Source organism: Marmota flaviventris, chromosome 3 (genome assembly GCF_047511675.1).
Source record: "Marmota flaviventris isolate mMarFla1 chromosome 3, mMarFla1.hap1, whole genome shotgun sequence".
Taxonomy (NCBI): Eukaryota; Metazoa; Chordata; class Mammalia; order Rodentia; family Sciuridae; genus Marmota; species Marmota flaviventris.
In genome coordinates this window covers 159,869,883-159,889,154 of record NC_092500.1, presented here as the reverse complement: position 1 = coordinate 159,889,154, position 19,272 = coordinate 159,869,883, and the positions used below count along the sequence as shown (strand labels likewise).

Genomic DNA, 19,272 nt, shown 5'->3' with positions numbered 1-19,272 from the left:
TTCTTTGGGCATGGTTTTAGAAATGTAATTATAACTCTGGTTTCAAACTTCTGGACCACGTAATCAAACACAGACTAGTCATAGTGGAAAATATAGTTTTTAGCTCTGCTTACATAGACAGGGAAAATGGGTGGACCCAAGTCAGTTCAACTAAGCAGTTGTTTACAGAGCTTTTATAAAGTGGCAGCTTCCCCTCAAGGCCCCCCAAAGAAGATATATGCTACTGTAGGAAATGTAGACAGTCAGGAGGCTTTGAAGCTTGCCTCTCCAGTAGCACCTTACCAACCATATCTGAGCTTTTATTTTTTGATCCAATAAAATCATTTGAATATCTGGATCCTTTTATAGATTGTTATGGTTTCTCTTTAAAGATTCATGTGTTGAAGGTTGGTCTCCAATATAGCAATGTTCAGAGGTGAGGCTTTTAGGAAATGATTGGAACATGAGAGGTCTAAACTCACCATTGAATTAATCCATTGATGGAGTCATAATTTGAATGCTCTCTCTCTCTGTGTGTGTGTGTGTGTAAACTGTATATGGTGGGACCTAGTGGAGGGGTGTGGGTGCTTTGTGGACGAGGCCCTTGTCCCCAGTCCTTTTCTATCTCTTTGCTTGTTGACTGCCTTAAGATGAGCAGCTTGGCTTGATCATACCCTTCTGCCATGATGTTTCTGTCTCCCACAGGTCCCCCCAGCAAAGTTGAACCAGTCTACCATGGACTGAAACCTGAGAAACCATGAGCCATAATAAATCTTTCCTCCTCTAAGTTGATTTTCTCAGGTATTTTGTCATAGTGATGAAAAAGGTAACACACGGGAAAAAGTTTTTATTTAGTGCAATGCATTACTAGACAGATGAAGAAAGAGGAAACTTAGAAAAAAATGTCTTAAGGTAAAAAATTACCCATCTAGGGTCCAGTTTTTCTTCTTGGTTGCAATTGCCAATGGATTATTTATTTATTCGGGTTTGTGCTGTTCTTAAATATAAAAGGCAACCTCTACAGGGTAACATCTGTTCCAGACATGGTCCATGAATATAAATCCTACCTAAGACTGGATATTTAAAGCTGTAAATGATCTTTACATTTTTACAATTTGTGGAAGGATTGGAGGTGGCAAGTCATAATCAGTTTTCGCTATATCAGGATGTAATCTTAATGCCAAACTAAATCTTTTGTCTAAGCCACCAGCAGAGCTGTATTTTGTTTTCCCAGGAGGTGTTTATAGACGATGTTCTTACAGGCACTGCCAAACGACATTGTCTCATTTTCCCCCTCTGTGAGAATGTGCATAAATACAATTAAAGACAGTAGCTGCAAATTGGTAGAAAGCATTTCTATTCTTTTAAATCTCTAAATCGAAGTGCATGGTGTTCTGGTTTCTAGCCAGGCCTTGCTATAAATGAAATCCCCACCCTTGGGTTTGTATTTCGATTACTGATACAGTGATGCTTCAGGAAGAGAAGGCAAGTGGCTCCTAACACTTCCTTTCTGTTCTTTTTCTTCCTGGAATACTCTCTAATTCTCTAATGCATCAAGATGGAAACCCCGTTCTGCTTGGAATAGATGTTTCTTTAAAAGGTTCCACTAACAATCCAAGAATTATATTCCACGTGCAGTGTCACGGGTCACGGTTTTCTCAATGACAGCAACGTCCGGGAGCCCAGACCTACGCTGTCGTGTCACCTGGGTTGCCCCAGGCTCCATTCGGCTTTGGCCGAGGTTTGGAGCCAACAGATAGCGCCCGCTGCCCTCCCCGACGCGCGCCGGCTGCAGCTCTCTCGGCCGGCCCCCCCGACTGCAGTGGTTTCTCCTGCAGCTCCCCTGGGTTCGGCGGCCAGTAGTGCAGCCCGCAGAGCCGCCGCGTCGCCCCTCTCCTCTGGGCGGCCCCAGCGCGCGGTGACACTCATTCAGCGCAGAAGGTGAGGCGACGCGAGGCTGGTGCGGAACTTGTCGCCGCTCGCGCAGCGCCTGCCAGCTGAACCCGGAGCCGGGCAGACAAAAGAGGCCGCCAGGGCAGGAAGGCACGGCCGGCGGCGGAGCGCGGCGATGGTCGGGCGAGGAGGCAGGGCGCTGCTGGCGCTGAGCGTGGCACTGGCCGCCTGCGGGTGGCTGCTGGGTGCTGAAGCCCAGGAGCCCGGGGCGCCCGCGGCGGGCATGAGGCGGCGCCGGAGGCTGCAGCAGGAAGACGGCATCTCCTTCGAGTACCACCGCTACCCCGAGCTGCGCGAGGCGCTGGTGTCCGTGTGGCTGCAGTGCACCGCCATCAGCAGGATCTACACGGTGGGGCGCAGCTTCGAGGGTCGGGAGCTGCTGGTCATCGAGCTGTCCGACAACCCTGGGGTCCATGAGCCTGGTAAGGGCGATGCCCCTTGCCAGCCCTGGAGGCGTCCCGGAGGGCGGCAGAGGGTCGGACTGGTGGCGGTGGGGGACGGAGGGAAAGGTGGGCCCAGGGGTGCCTCCTGGTAAGGGGTGCCTAGCGTAGGTGGGAAGCGGAAGGCGGCTGGAAATGGGGAAGAATCGGACCTAGACCGCGGCGGATGGCCGGGAGCCTAATCTCTGTCCCCCTCGCCCATCCCCCCAGCCCCAAGCCACCACCACAGCCCTTACGGCCACTGTTGGGTGAGCCCCAGCGAGAGAGGCTGGAGAGGGTGGCGGACAAGAGTACGGAGCAAGCAAATCCCCGTGCGCGCCAACCCGGCGGCCACTCTTACAGCTGTATCAAGCACCCCAAGGAATGATTGCGAGTCCTCAGGAAGGCGGCCGCCAGTCCTTACAGACAGGAGTGGAAAGATAGGGTGCAGAGGGCGGGGTTTTAGAGAAAACCGGGAAAAGTCATTTATCATTTGTTGCCTAATTTCCAGAGCATCAGCTTATTGGGTGCTGTGGGCTCGGCGTCTCCATCTCTACCTGTACGCGCCGTGTTCGGCACACTCACTGCTTTGGATGCTCAGGAATTTTAAGGATACTGCCAATCTGGGGCCTTGGTTGTTCAGACACGCAGCTCTTCCTACCAGGGTGGAAAAGTGGTCTCTGACAAGCTTTCAGATTTTGAAACTGCACATGACTTAAGGAAAAAGGAGTAGTCCATTTTCTCTGCTTTAACCACGTTGGAATGAACAGTTTGTGACTGGATTTTATTCCAAATGTTGTTCCCAGATACTGATCCTATGCACCTTCCTTGAGAGTATGTTAAAGCATATTTTAATTTATGTTAAATGCCGTTTATTTAGTATTAGTGAAGAGGTATTTAAAATGTGTTGGAGCTTTAAAAATGTTTCTGCTTTTTTGGAAATGAGGTAGGCCTGATCTTCCTTCTGAGAGTAAAGGTAATCTGAACCAATGATATCAGCACTCAATGCTTTATTATTTTTTAATGACAAAGAAAGCAAGAAAAATAGGATAACCATTCTTAATGCAGTGCCAGAATAGTTTTATAATGATACATGAGAACCAAACTAAGGGATTGAAATTTGTGACCAATAGAAACATTTTGATTTTGTGTAGCATATGGCTTAATCAAAAATAAATCTTTAGAAAATACTCCTTACCTTCAAATAATGTAAACAAAAAATAGTTCTTACCTTCAAATAATTCCTGAATAAATTTGCTCTCAAAATCCTGAAATGAGGCCCCAGAAAACATTAAATACAATGTACTCTGGCAGAATTCAGCATGTAGAATTGGAAATTTGGAAAATTAGTTTGATACTGCTATCTGAACACAAAGAAAAAATTTAATGTGATGACTCACTTTCACCTAAGTCAAATAACCAAAGCCAAGACATCCCAGACAACTAAAGCTAATTTAAATATTTTTGATTCTCCTGCTTCCTACTTAATTAGAACCCTTTGTTATTTTACTTTTTTTGTAAATTGCTTCTTAGAGTTTGATACATTATTATTTCAAAGCGATTACGTGAAAGTTAATGTTTATCTTGTCTTGTTTCAAAATTAGAAATAAAATTTATAAGTGATAATGCTGTAAGGAGATAATATGCTTTTGAAAATGAATATAATGATTCTTTTGCTTGAATATCTGGAATGAATAGATAGTCCAGCAAGATTTGCAGCTCTTTCTTGTAGATTGCAAGCTCTGTGAGGTATGGTCTGTCTCCAGCACCCAGTTAGGGTATGGCACACAGTGGGACTGAATACACATTAGAAATAGTACACATTATGGAAAAATACTCAACATTATCATAGAAAAATGATCACTGATGTATAACTAAAAAGAACAAATAAAAAAGAAAAATGATCAGTCAATATCTGGGCAACATAGTATTTATTTTTTTATTTTTTTAAATATTTATTTATTTATTTTTTTAGTTTTCGGCTGACACAACATCTTTGTTTGTATGTGGTGCTGAGGATTGAACCCAGCCGCATGCATGCCAGGCGAGCGCACTACCGCTTGAGCCACAGCCCCAGCCCCGCAACATAGTATTTAAAAAAAGTTTTATTTCTCATTTCATTTACAAAGATACTCAGAATGTTGTATAATATGTGCTTTGCAATTCTTTATTAAATGCAGGAAACTTAATTTTAAGTTCAGGTATTACTTTACTAATAGAATACAAAACGTCCATTGCATTTTTAAAAATAAAAAACTTATGAACTAACACTAAAACACTACAGGGTGATTTTCCCCTCTGCTCCCCCTTCATGAGGGTAAGTAAGCTAGATATCTGTAGGCTACTAGTAAATGTAGAGATCTGATTGGTATAAAACTTTGATAATTCTTTTGTGAATTAACTTTTTAGGAAGTTTTGGATAAAGAAAACATCCAACATTCTTAAATGGCCTTCAAATTCCTTTTAGATTGATCTAGTTTAAGAAATAAAAAAGAAATATCCATATCTAGTCTAAGATAGGAGATACAAAAACATTTAGTGTTTTTGTTTTTTTTTTTTTTTGGTACTGGGGATTGAACCCAGGGATGCTTTATCATGGAGCCACATCCCCAGTTCTTTTTATTTCTTATTTTGAGATAGGCTGTCACTAAATTAATTGAAGTTCAGGTATTACTTTACTAATAGAATACAACATGTCTATACAAAATGCCTTGATCTTTGGATCCTCCTGCTTCAGTCTCCCAAATCACTGGGATTATAAGCACGTGCCACCATGCTCAACACATTCGGTGTTTTTTTTTTTTTTTAAGCACAATGTGTACTCAAGGTGAGTCAAGTTCTATGGATTGTCTAGAAGATATTGCTTGCCCTCGTGAGAATGGAGAGTTGGGGGTTTGACAACATAAAGGTATGTAGGGTGTAAGAACAGCTGAGAGAAGACTGGAGAAAGCAGTTTAGGGACACTAGGCTGGAGGACTGGGTTTTTGAAGAGTGTATGAACAGAAGGCCAGAAGGGTGCAGATTACTGAAATTTCTAAACCCCAGTGTTGCTCAGATAGCTCTGGAAAGACAGCAACTGCCTTAATTACTTTTCCCTTATAGGTGCCCCCCCCCTTTTGGTTTGTTCAAAATAACATTTTTGATTCAGTTTTAGGAAATAGTGTTTAACTTCATTTCATTTACTTGACTGAAACTCTGATGAAGTTGTTATACTTTATTTTCTAGCAAGAGAGAAGTGTGGAGTTTGTTAGTTTTCTTAATCTAAATTCTTTTTCAGAATTCATAAAAAAAAGTAGTGAGCTGGAAATGTGGCTCAGTGGTGGAGCACTTGCCTAGAATGGCAAGGAAAAAAAAAATAAAGTAAAGAAAAGAAGAAGGAGAAGAACCTAGCTATTTTCTAAGGATTTAGGTAGAATAGTAGAAGAACTCTAACAAAACAAAACAATATAAACTTGAAGTGCCTCTCCCTGCAATCAAACCTGCAAGAGGTTCACTTGGTGAGATTAGCAATTTATGGCCAGATGTTTGTTAAAACCACCAGTTATCTTCCTTAGTTGAAAGAAATGATCTCTTTGTTTGGTATACGCTGTGCGGTGAACTTGAACTTATCTTCTGAAAATGATTCTCTCAGATATTCAACATTTGAAGTCATCAAAAGGGAAAGAAAATTCCCTTTTTAATGGACGAGGGAGGAATATCTATACCTATTGTCTCAACACCATAGGAGTCAGCTTGATGTTTGACTGTCTGAAATATTCATAAAAGAAACATCTATCAATTTCTGTCTAAGTAATGAAATCTGTATTTCCAGAACTTTCCTATCAGAGTTAAATACAAGTTAAGACTCCTTTGTTTAAAACATTGATTCTTTCACATGTAGTTCAAGATTGCTTCTTGGAAGTGAATCTGATTTATAGCTGAAATGTTATCTTAAACACATTCTTTAGAGCATGGATTTTCCTTTCTCAAAGATTGGAATGATTATTTTGGACCCATTCCCCCCCAAAATCTGTTAAAATTTAAAGCGTGTGAATGCCAGTATGTATTTGCCAAATATTGTGATGGAACATTTAATGCTGGAAAAATTTCTATACAACTTGAAAAAAAGAAATGGAAATTTAAATTATTTGTATGGCCTCTTTTCCTAACAGATTAGGATGTATTCATGTGAAATATTATAACTAAGTAACATTTTATAGTATGTGAAGATAGATATTAGATTCTGAAGGAGAATCTGGATCAAACCTCACATGGTCAAGAGTTATTTTTAGATCTGAATGAGTCACCACAGTGTTGCCAGAAGTAACATTCTTGATTGACTTGTGATTGGCTAATGGAAGAGAGGAGAAACTAGATTGGTCCCTATTATTATATCCTGGGCTCAGACAAAACAAGAGACTTTCTATGAACCTGGTTTGAGAGGTGGTCAGTGAATCATCTGCCATCTTGGTTTACCATGAGGGGTGAAATCCCCTCCTTTAGGAAAAGGCATTATTAAAAAATACAAAAGAGCCCTGTAAGGGGTGACACATTAACCCAGCTTTTCTGGAGTGTATTTGATAGAACGTTAGTTTAGTATGATTTGGTAAGTATTAGGTAAACAAAGATAAATGAAGTTAAACACTATATTTTGCAAAATTCATTATAGTCCTTAATATGCTAACAGACATGGGGCTGGAGTTGTGGCTCAGTAGTAGGCTGTTGCCTAGCATGTGTGAGGCGCTGGGTTCGATTCTCAGTACCACATATAAATAAATAAGTAAATAAAATAAAGATCCGTCAACAACTAATAAAAATATTTAAAAAAATATGCTAACAGACATTTCCAAATTTCCATGTTAGATGCATATAATGCAGTGCTTTCCAATTTTCTTTGACAATAAAATCTTTTCTTTCTTTTTTAAAGGAGCTTGTCATGAAACTAATATCATCCTACCTTGAGATACAGGATTAACCCATTGTTATTGATCATCTTGTTATTAAGGATTCATTTGGCAGTTCTCTAGCAGGCTCTTCAGGAGGACAAAGAATGTCTTTTCTCCTCCTCCTCCTCCTCCTCCTCTTCCTCCACCTAAAAACAGCTAGAATGTGATTTATGTACAGTAGACTCTAAGATATATTCATTTAATTCAGAGCATGATTCTGAGGCCATGAGGCAAGGACAATTTTATTGACAAGATTAAAGTTAGGCTAATGCATTCCAATTCTTTTCTTGTTAAGTGGCTTCCTGATTTTAAATCCTGTTTACCATTTTCCCCCATCTATAAAACTTTACCTCACAGGATTGCTGTGAGGCCCAAGTAATACAGGATATATAAAAGAATCTAATGAAGTTGCTTGCATCTAATTATTAATAAGATGGGCTAATTTGTAACAACTTTTCTTCCCTTCAGTTGCTCTGCAAAATGTGCTCCATGGGCTTTTATTTAGACTTGGAGCTGTTGCTGATGTCATCCTAAGGCATCTGCTCACCTTTTAGGATGGTATTGCACAGACCTAGTTGACAACTCTAAAAGTGTTCTTCCCTGCTAATACTATTTTCTTGCACACAAATGTTTGTCTTTTACCAATTTTTAAAATGTGGGACATTCCTTCTCTTCTTCCTCTTTGACATCCTATTTTGCTTCATAGGAACCAAATGTTCGTCATTATCTGAGAATGTCTTTCTGGTTGTTACTTTAGGTGGTTAAATAGATCTAGGATGATTTGAACATTTTTATTGGCAATCTACCTTATTTTCCTAAAAAAATTTTTACAATGAAAGTGCTTAGATACTGATTAAGTGGGGTTTTTCCTTTGGGTTTTTTTTTTGTTTTGTTTGTTGTTGTTGTTTGTTTGTTTGTTCTTTGGAGGGCCATAAGGTAAAGGTATACAGTATAGACTTTGATGTCAGGGGCCATAAGTTTAAATCCTGGTTCTTATTTTTCAACTGAGAGCTCTTAGGAAAGTCGATTTCTCTCGTAAGTCCTAAGTGTATCATCTATGGAAAGAATATGATGTGGTAATTAAATGAGGTGTTAAATATGAAGTTTTCAATTCAGTGTGTGGTAGCAGTTAGTATTACCTCTATCTGGCCCTTTCCACTCTTGGTGTGTGTGTTCCTTCAGTAGATTATAAGTTTGTGCTAAAGGATTGCATTTTGTTTCTTTATCACAAATGTGATACTATGCTTAGGACATAGTTGTCACTCAGTGAATATTTATTGAATAAATGCAATTTCTCAAACAGATAAAAGTGCATATGGTAAAACAGAGCCATGGTGAAGGTCGATGTTGACATTATCCGTGTTAGCCTGCCAGAAGTGTGATAACAAAAAAGGAGATAAGTGGTATTTTCCGGATGTGTATGCTTATACCTAATTGTGTTCAATCTAGGTTTGCATAAAAGAGAAATGCACCAACTACTGTCTTCTCAAGTTTCAGGGATGCACTTGCTTTGTTATCTGTAATAGCTTCACCAGTAGGAGACACTACCTCTTGGCCTCCTCATTCTTCACACATTTTAGACAGTTAAGCTCTTTCTTAAATGTTAAATCCAAGTTTTAAAGATAATCAATCAAAATTTATTTATTGAAATTCAATCTTTAAAGAATCTTCCTGAGGCCGGGTTGGTGGTACCCACCTATAATCCCAGACTCAGAGGTTGATGCAGGAGCAGGGCTAGTTCAAAGCCAGCCTCAGCGATTTAGCAAGACCCTCAGCAACTTAAGGAGACTCTGTCTCAGAATAAAAAGATAAAAAAGAACTAGGGATGTTTCTTAGGGGTAAGACGCACTGAGTTTGATCCCTAGTACTGGAAAAAAAAATCTGTCTGAGTTTTTAGTGTTGCATGCTAAAAATTGTGTGCTTGTTTTCTTTTTAAAAAAATGTTTTAGTTGTTGATGGACCTTTATTTTACTCATTTATCTGTATGTGGTGCTGAGAATCAAACCCAGTGCATCACACATGTGAGGCAAGTGCTCAACCACTGAGCCACAACCCCAGCCCATGTGTGCTTGTTTTTAACACCGAAGTCATGTGTCTCCAGGTCTTAAGTTTCCTTTTCCTCATGAAATGGTATTCAAATTGGTATTCAAACCAATGGACCAAACAACCCTAAATACACAACATGTTTAAATGCGCTCCTTCCTTCTCTTCCCATTAATTACAGGAATTGCCTTGGGTTCATTGCTCTGCAAATGTTTCTTTTAAAATTCATGATATGGTGTTTTGCAAGCTCTTTCTATTAACAGCCAGCTCTTTCTAATAAAACGTGGGCAAAGAAGACAGCCCATTTATGTTTCCAGTGCGTTTTATTATTTCAAATGATCTACCTATGGCCAAATAAGTAATCTTTGCAGGATAAGGTGGCATATGTAGAGTATCACTGACCAACTCTTAAACAAAAATAAACTTGTTAATTGTGATAATACACCCTGGAACAATTTTCCACTGCTAGTAAATATTTTGCTTTTTACAGAAACCTGTTTAACTATAAAACACTATTAAGCATCATAGTTCTGTAACAATAATTAAAAAACCACCAGGCATGGTGGTGCATACTTGTATATCCAGTGGCTTTGGAGGCTGAGGTAGGAGGATTGCAAATTCAAAGCAACCTCAGCAACTTAGTGAATTTCTGTCTTTAAATAAAATAGAAAAAGGACTAGGGATGTTGCTCAGTGGTTAAGTGTCCCTGGGTTTAATCACTATATCAAATAAATAATAAATAAAATAAATAAAACCCTTCATCTTAAGACATTCCAAACAAGACTGGTTATTTTAAAAAATGGATGTAGATCATTTATTTTTTTAAATGAGCCTAAAGAAAACTTTTAACTTAAATTCAGGTTGCTAAAATTCCCTTGCTGAGGTTATGCATGTCAAGGTAATTGGGAGAAATGATTACTTCATTTATTTGCTCACCGCAGGCAGCTCCTCATGTGTTCTGATCCTGAAGTGAGGGTTTTTAGTTGGATCTAACCTAGTTTCTTTCCCTATATCATCTAAATATTTAAATCCAGAAAATCTTTCCTTGGCTATGCAGCTGTTATTCACTGTGGTTGTGTAATTTTTTTCCCCCAGGAACTATATCTAGAGCAAAGTTCAACAACTTTCTTAAATCATAACCCTTGACCATGAAAAATTTCAATAATGAAATGATAAATTTTGGGTTGTTACCCAACCAGTATTTTAATAACCCTTTTCTGTTTCTCTTATCTAGCCAAGGAGTAATTTCTAAGACAACCTTTTATAGTAACCATTGTGAAATATTGCTATGTGGCATTCCACATTGAAATCAGCTTTCAGGGGTAAAAAGAAAATGTTGGCCTTTGTTAATATGAGTAATACTTCTGAATTAATTTAGGGAATATTTAATGAATACACATTATATGTATGCCCTTCCTTCCTTCCTTCCTTCCTTCCTTCCTTCCTTCCTTCCTTCCTTCCTCTCTCTCTCTCTCTCTTTCTCTCTCTCTCTCTCCCTCTCTCTCTTCCCTCCCTCCCCCCCCTTTCTTTCTTTCTCCTGGAGATTGGACCCAGGAGTGCTGTACCACTGAGCTACATCCCAGCCCTTTTTATTTTTAATTTTGAGACAGGGTATTGCTAAATTGCCGAGGTTGGCCTCAGGCTAGCAGCCCTCCTGAAACAGCCTCCTGAATCCCTGGAAATCATGCCCGGTTGCCATTTTAGTTTATCTGTCAGTCACCCTTGGAGGCAATGCCTTCACATATCTTGGGATGTGTTATTTCACTTCTTGCTTTGGATTCACTCTTTTACAGTGGGTGCAATTAGTTTGAATACTGTATAACCAGTGGGTGCATGACTTGATTCTGCACAATGTCTGCTGCATATAGATGCAAGGGTGAAATGTTTTCCCCCTCCTTTCTTGATGTAGCAAATATGATGACAGCATGTATGGAGGAAACTACTGGAAATGTTAAAGACATTTGCAAAAGAAAAAAAAAAATTGTCCTTTTTGTGTTTTAGGGGCAGTGTTGGACATCTGATTTTAAAATACAACAGTCCTATTGAAATAGTTTTCATTGTCTCAAATTGTGACATTGCTCAGCACAAATTTTTCTTTTTTAAGTTTACTAGTAAAGGAAATTGGTTTTATTCATTGTGGGAACTCAGTAAATGTTAAGCCAGATTCTCAGTATAATCAGCACCATTAGAATTAATTTTGCATACTTTCAAAAACTATATTAACCTGGCAAATCAACAGGATCTTTAGAAAGCTTGTGCAAAGACAAATCAGCTTGCTAAATGCATATTCTCAAGACTTATATTCACTTTTCCAAAAATACTGAAACGATAAAAATATAATAGATAGTTCTCATGTGAATACCAGTTAGACATACGAAGGATAATACGTGTAGCTATATATACTGAAATACTATATACACATATAGATTTTGATGGTGACAAAATAATTGGGAATAAATAAATCATCTCAAATTATTTTAAATTTCAAATTGGTTTAAAAGTATTTATAGATTTCACTTACATCTATAAAATAGCCTCTTTTTTTCCCACTCTTTATTCATGGCTATTATCAGGAATTGAGAGCTTTCTCTTTTGTATAAATTGTTTATTATTTTATTATTTTTAAAAGTTCTTTCTCAAAGTCCTTTTCTTTCAGGAAGTTTTTTTTTTTTTTTTGGTCTATTATTGTCTTCTCCAAATTTGGTCAGATATTCTACCAGGATTTTAAGTAGTTGGGCTTGAATTGCCTTTGTTTTTGTGAAGATGCTTACTGGGTATCCTCTGGAGTAGGTATGGAGAGTGTAGTGAATATTAAAGTAGTTCCATGTTTTTTTTTTCTCTTCCCTCCCTGTAGCTTTCCTACTCTTTTGTGGTTATTAAGATAATGAAGGAAGAGTGGCTCTGCATATTAATTGGCAGGCTTTTGTCTGAAGAACTTGGGTTATAAGCACATGGGATGTGTTCAACACATTTACTGCCAACCTTTTATCCATAGCTGTTCATCTCTAGAAACATCCTCCAGTTTGGTCCTATATTAACAGTAGCTCTGTATCTGTCATGTGTAAGGAATTAGATTATATATGTGTGTGTATATACACACACATATATAATATTTATAAGAACTTGATGCACATAGAACTTTTCTTTTGTGGAAGCGCTTAAACAACAACAACAACAACAACAAACAAACAGGGACTGGGGATGTAGCTCAGTGGAAGGGCACTTGCCTAGCACATGCAAGGCCCAATGTCCAATTACCAGCGCTGCGACAAACAAACCAGCAAAAGTCAAACACGTAAATTTCTTTCTTTTGAAAAGATGATCTTGTCAGGATGATTTTAATTTCCTCCGTACAAACATGCACATAAATTTTTGTTATTTAGTAGGTGTACTAAGGATAGTTATACTCTGAGAGAGGTTACTTAAGGAGCTTGTTTTTTTTTTTTTTTTTAAGGGGGTTATTTTTAAGAGGTTCTATGGAGCTCCAGAAGAAACAAGTGTTAATATAGGCCCATCTTGGTATCAGACAGGGACAAGCTATCCGTACCTAAAAGAGCCTCATTTCTTCTAGTTGATGTCCTTAACACTTTCATATTCATTTCTGACAAAATCATAATTGTAAAATGAGGCTTCAAAAACATGGCTGTAAATTCATTTACAGTTCATGATTTGAATATTGCTTTCTGTAGTTTTCCTTCTCTCTGGAGGACCATCCTTCTTGCTAATTTCTTAGCCAAACATACTAAAACTTCTGCAAGATTGTGGAACTTATAATCATTTATGGATTAAATTTTCTAAAAACACCTGGCAAATAAACTTTCTTCAAATGTCATTAAAGGAATACATGAGCAAGTCAAAACATCTAGTGAGAATCAGACTTAAAATTAAATTCAGGACATATTTTTTGTAACATTGGTGATTCATTTTCCAAGTTGCCAAATGATAAAGTGATGTGTCTTCCTGTTTCTTTCTTTTTTTTTTAATTTGTTAAGTTGTTGATAGACCTTTATTTTATTTATTTATATGTTGTGTTGAGAATCAAACCCAAAGCCTCTCAAACCTGCTAGGCAAGCACTCTACCACTGAGCTACAATCCCAGCCCCTCCTCCCATTTCTTTTTTTTTTTTCTCCTCCCATTTCTTAAGAGGAGGTGTCCTACCCTGTCTACCCTCTCCTGGAACTTAGATACTGACTACACATTTTGCTGCGTATTATCCAGTGTATCTACTGAGTCTGTAGTAAGCTCTCCATGAATTGATGAATGAATAAATAGGCACTTCAGAATGAATGACGCACTTGTTGGATATGCAGATACTCTGCCATACCTTTAACGGAGGGTGAGCAAGCATACCTCTTCTTGCACCTGCAAGCCAAATAGTATATCAATGAACAGTTCTGTTCTCCTTTCCTGGGAGCTGGAAGAGAAGTGGGTCATCTCTGCCACAGTGCCTGACTCTCATATTTGGTTCCCAACAGGATCCTCTGTTAACACTCTACCCTAGGCTGGTCCTTATTTCTTATTCTGGTCCTTTCTACATAGAGCTTTGGCTCTGTGTTGCCTCCGGATCTGCTTCTTATTAAGACATGGGTCCTTGTTCTATGCTGAGCCACATCATTCTGGCTGCTTTCTTATAAGAGAACCAAGGTACTAAGGGCTTCCAGTTATCAGGAGGACAAACCTGGAAGTTGTAAAGGAAGGGTCAAGGCCATGAGTGACTTTTAATGACATTTATCGAATATCATCTTAATATTTGTAAGACTTGTGTAGTACTAGCAAAGAGGATGAAAATGAAAAGGAAGAAAAAAATTTTTTTTGAATGAGATGGAAAATAATCGTTTTAACGGGCTGGGGTTGTGGCTCAGAGGTAGAGCGTGGGGCACCTAGCATGCCTAAGGCACAGGGTTCGATCCTCAGCACCACATAAAGTAAAATAAAGACATTGTGTCCACCTATAACTAAAAAATAAATATTAAAAAAAGAAAATGATCGTTTTAAGAGCCAAAAAAGTGCAAAGTCAAATTAGCTGTATAGTCACCGGGGAGGGAATTTCTGTTTCGAATTCAATTTAAAATGAAGTAGTGATGGAACATAGTACCAGCTTTCCTCCCCACTCCCAACCCTCCATTATCCTTTGGGCAGGTGGTTCTAAAACTGTAGATTGACATGTTGTTTTCCTTTTGGGAAAAAAAAAATCTTTAACTTCAAGGAAATCTCCTTTTAAGGTGAATAGAGAATCTGTCAGATTTGTTCATAGAGTATTAAGAGTTGTAAACAGAACTTAACTGCGTATGGAATAACTAGGATTTTGAGTTTACAATTTACAACCCAATAAGTTGAGTATTATTTAAAAAAAACAAATTAATTTACAATTCTCAATAGTCACATAAGTCACTCTCCAGGACATCACAAAAACTTGCATTGAACATTGGTTTCTGCATGCAGTGTGATTCAGAGCTCAAGTCTTTTTTTTTTTTTTTTTTTTTAATGTTGCCAGTGATTGAACCTAAGATTTTGAGCAAGTTAAGCAAGCACTCTACCAATGAGCTACTCCAGCCCTCAAAGCTCAATTCTTAAAGTAGGGAGGTTTCTTCTGAAAATTTTTTTTTTGTGCTATTTCTTGATTTTAAATGCATGAGTTGCAGAAAATTTTGGCGGTGTTAAACATGCAAAATATCCTATAAAAATGCATCCTTCTATGTGTCAATGTAGAAAAGGGTTGTATAAGCTTTCCTCACATTAGCTTTTTTTCAACTTAGAATAGCATCTGGGTTAAATGTTTCTTGGAAGTGTTTCCTTAAAGCACATAACATGTCTTTGTTTGGTTCCAATGTTCTGCTGTCCATTGTAGTATCTGGGATTAATTGAGCTTAATGTTTTTATGAGTTAAATCCAGTTTTATGCACTTCTTAAACTCATTGCAGCTCCTAATTTGCTCTCCACTGGTCACTATGGACCATTGGGAGACACATCATTAAAAGAGTCTATGAAATGTATTTGTGTCTAAATTAGTGTGTTGTAGATTAAGGACAGCCCTGGGCTTTACTCTAACAGTACAAACCATGAACTATGTAATAATTGTTTTTAGCATTTTTGAGACCCCTTTTCCATTATTTCTAGACTTCTGGGTGCATTCTTTATGGTTGATTCAGACTATTGAATAGATGGGAGTTGGAGGCACTTTGTAATAGTTTAACATTTTCCTTTCTGCTTCAATTCTATTTCAGTTTTCATAAATTGTATCCTAAAAAATTACATGTAGCTTTAAGGAGCATCAATTTAGTGTGAGTTTGAAGATATTTTTCATAAGTATTTAAAAACTTGTATTTTTGTTGCTATTGCTGTTTTTCTCGAAGCTGAACATGTTGGTTGCTACAATTCTGTGACCTTTGTAGACAGGGAGAGGGAATAAATGGGAATGTTTTTCTTGAATGAATGTACAGAAGGCTGAGAGTTACTGGTATTTTCTCAAAAATTCATTGGATGCAGGTAATGTTTTTATGGACTCTATAAAGACAGTAGCATAAGGAAAACATTCACACTTTGGCCAACTTTTCCAAAAAGCCAAGAAGGCTCTAATTTTTAAACCATGCCACATTTTCCATGATGTTCTTAGTTCTTAGACCAGGGTAGTAAGAATTCTTTATTATAAGAAGGGCCCTTTTAACAACTCATAGGTATAAATCACCCTAATTGGACAGATCACCAAGAAAAATATAAAGACATTCATTTACCTGATGTTTGGAAATACTAGTTCACGTTTGGAAATCAAACTCTGAGTAGTAGAGGGCAGTAAATAAAATACTGTGTCTTTCATTCCTGAATGTGTTATTATATTTGTAGTTCTGACGTTCTTACTTAAGAATAATAACTAAGTGCCTACCGCATGAGTGACATTCTGTAAATTGAAGACATGTTTCAAAAAGGAGAAACAGGCAGCAGTGTTTTACCAAGTACCTAGTAGGGAGGTATTGAATTTTTTTCTACTGGAGTTGAGAGAGAGAGGAGAGGGAGAGGGAGAGGGAGAGGGAGAGGGAGAGAGAAAGTAGGTCTTTCAAAAGGAGCTGGGGATTTGAGTAGGACTTGAAAGGTGAATAAAATCTGTAAAGTAAAAGAGAAGTTCATTCTGCCAGTAAAAGACCATTAATGATTCTTGTGTGTTTTTCTTCATTGTCCTCAACGTGGTGACATATAAGTGTTCAAAACAGATTATACCAGCTAATTACATTCCATTAATGTGAGAATAAAATGTTGGGGTTGTTGTCCTTTGGGGGTCAATTTCCCTCATCAGGATAGTAAAACTATTTGGGATAGAGAGTAAATCAATATTTTATTTATACATATTCAAATAAAGAACATACTAAAATATGATTATGTTACACATTATTTTTCTATATTATAGTATATAATTATAAACATAATTATATTAAATATATATTGTAGTATAGTAAGCAATAATTGGTTACCAATATTATTTCCTAGGTAGTTATTATTGAAGACTCCTTAGTAAGTCACGGAGTAAAAAGATGCTCAATTTGTGTTCTGTTTCAACTATGCAATTAAAGCACGATGTTTAGTGCTGGGTGCTGGGTGCTGTGGTTTGCGCTTCTTGACTTGGAAGGCTGAGGTAAGGAAGATCACTTGGGCCCAGAAGTTCAAGGCCAGTCTGAATAACATAGCAACAAACACAAAACAACAATGACAACCAAAACAAACAAACAAACAAAAAGAACAACAAGGAAAGTGAAGTAGTTGAGTTTCTGGAGGAAAATCCAGCCCACAGCTTTTCTCTGCGAATTGGCAGCTGCTTTAGAGCATCCATCCAGCTGCATTTGTCTATCACTTGAATAATGATCATATAGTTTGTCAGATGCTTTGGGGAGAGAAATTCACTGTGTGGAAATATTTAGTATTTAACTAATTTTTCCAATTATAGGTTTTTGATTAGGGTCAATTTATTTTGAATCACTCCTAATGTCGAAACCAATCTTCATTAGTGTTCCATAGAATTGTGAAACATTAGAATTATAGATTTTTTTTTCCTAGCTGAAAGGAATACTCTCATTTTATAGATGATTAAACTGAGCTTCAGAGAGAGATTCAATGACCTGCACGAGGTTGGGAAGCCTAGGGTCCCTGGAACTCATTTCCTGGTGTTCGGTTGGGTATTGTTTTTAGAGCATGTCCTACCATGATGTACACAGAGGGGAGTGAACACAAATGTTTCTGACGTGGCTGTGAACTGTTTGTGTGGACCCGTCGGAGAGAGTTTACTGGAATGTAACTTATCAGTATGTTTTCCATTCCTTAGAGCAGAGCTTCCTGACCTGTGTGCTGTGGATGGCGACGGTTGTACCAGAGTGGGATGGACCAGGGCCTGGGGTAGTGAAAAGTCAGGAAAGGATGGAAATAAATCACTCTCGCGTACCATGAGCACCCGAAGAAAATGTTATTTTTCTTGGCAGCAAAATCAACTCTCTAGGAAGAAACAAGCTTTTGTTGGAAGATGGCTCTGATGAACTCTTTGGAGGGCTGGGCCTTCAGGGCTAAGGAATTAGCTAAATAGAATGAAAAGAGAGGCTGTGGGGAGTCACAGAGGAAGAGAAAGACTTAAGGGATGGGGACTCAAGGGAAACTGTGGGATAACAGAAATGTTGGATGGGAGCATCAGCAGAATGTACCAGGCTCCATCATGTTTTGTGGAGAAGATTACAGGGTGAGGGGTGGTGGTGGTGTAGGATGAAGGACTCAATCTTGCTTCAGAATAGGCACTGGTAAGGGCTGGGGGTGTGGCTCGGTGGCTGAGCATGTGCTTAGCGTGCACAAGGCCCTGGGCTCGATCTCCAATAAAAAACAAAAACAAAAATGAAAAGAGAAAGATAGTCATGGGGAAAAGCTAAGACTGTCCATGGGAGGACAGAAATTACCATACAATTATGAGAACTATGCCACAGTAGATTCTAGAAAGAATTATATGAAAGTAATTCAGGGTGGGAGGATAGAAGCCAGGCATCTCCCATCTGACTTAACTCTAAGTGAAGGTTCCTGTTATGTATTCCAACCTGGAATCCTCGCCCCGGGGAGAATATGAACTGGGAGAGACCCTCTGAGGAGGGCATTGTGGTTTGTAAGGGTAACTCCAGGTTTGTGTGCATCCCCTGCAGAATGAATCATGGGTTGTGTGGTTGGAGGTTAGAGCGGAGAATATAAATAACCAAAATTGGGTGAGGTTTCCTTTTAAAAAAATAGTACCTGTGCTGACCTGTTCCTACGTCTCCATAAATGTCAATGTGTAGAAAGTCATTTGTGCTAAATAGGGAATCATGTATTTGTTGAGAATGTTTTCCAAGCCAAAAATCAGCACACATTTTCTCAAAGGATGTTATTCCATATTTGAGACTGTTATATAAAACTCATGAAAATGCTATAAGAATTATTGATATATTGTATATTTAATAAATGGCACATATTAAGATAAGAACTGTATTTGGAATAGAGGCTCTCCTTAAATTATTATACAGAAATAGTGTGCATTATTGGAAGCATTTAAGAATACATATGAAATACATATAAGTGAAATTTTTGTTTTGATTTTTGCCCCGTGAGAAATTCTACCAGATGGATTAGATGATAAATTCTGTTGGAAATTTATAGTCAGTATATGAGTAAGTAGAATATTCCAATGTATTCGGGCTGATGTTTTGGTGAGAGGGTGCGTACACCTATCATCAGGCAAGGAGCTAATAAGGCAATGAAAAAACTTGAGACAATTTTACAGCTGATTTGGGATGAAATAACTTTCTGTTTGATTGTCATATTATTTCTGGTGGGAGTATTGGTCTGGATCCCTTGCACTGTTGCTTTACTCCCTCATTTGATCTGTGTGTAGTCATAACAAGAGTGTCAATAAGGGAGGGGGCCCAGAGCCTAATCACACGTGGGATTAGGAAGAAAA

The 19,272-nt window shown here is 38.2% G+C and overlaps 1 protein-coding gene across 1 annotated transcript in view; it reads left to right on the top strand.

Annotated features, from left to right (window-relative positions):
- The first annotated feature begins 1,833 nt into the window (after positions 1–1,833).
- Positions 1,834–19,272, top strand: part of Cpe (carboxypeptidase E) — a 113,953-nt gene continuing 96,514 nt past the window's right edge. The window contains exon 1 of the mRNA XM_071610542.1: positions 1,834–2,354. Coding sequence (XP_071466643.1) covers positions 2,048–2,354 — 307 coding nt within the window. The 5' untranslated portion in view covers positions 1,834–2,047. The remainder of the gene's footprint in view (positions 2,355–19,272) is intronic.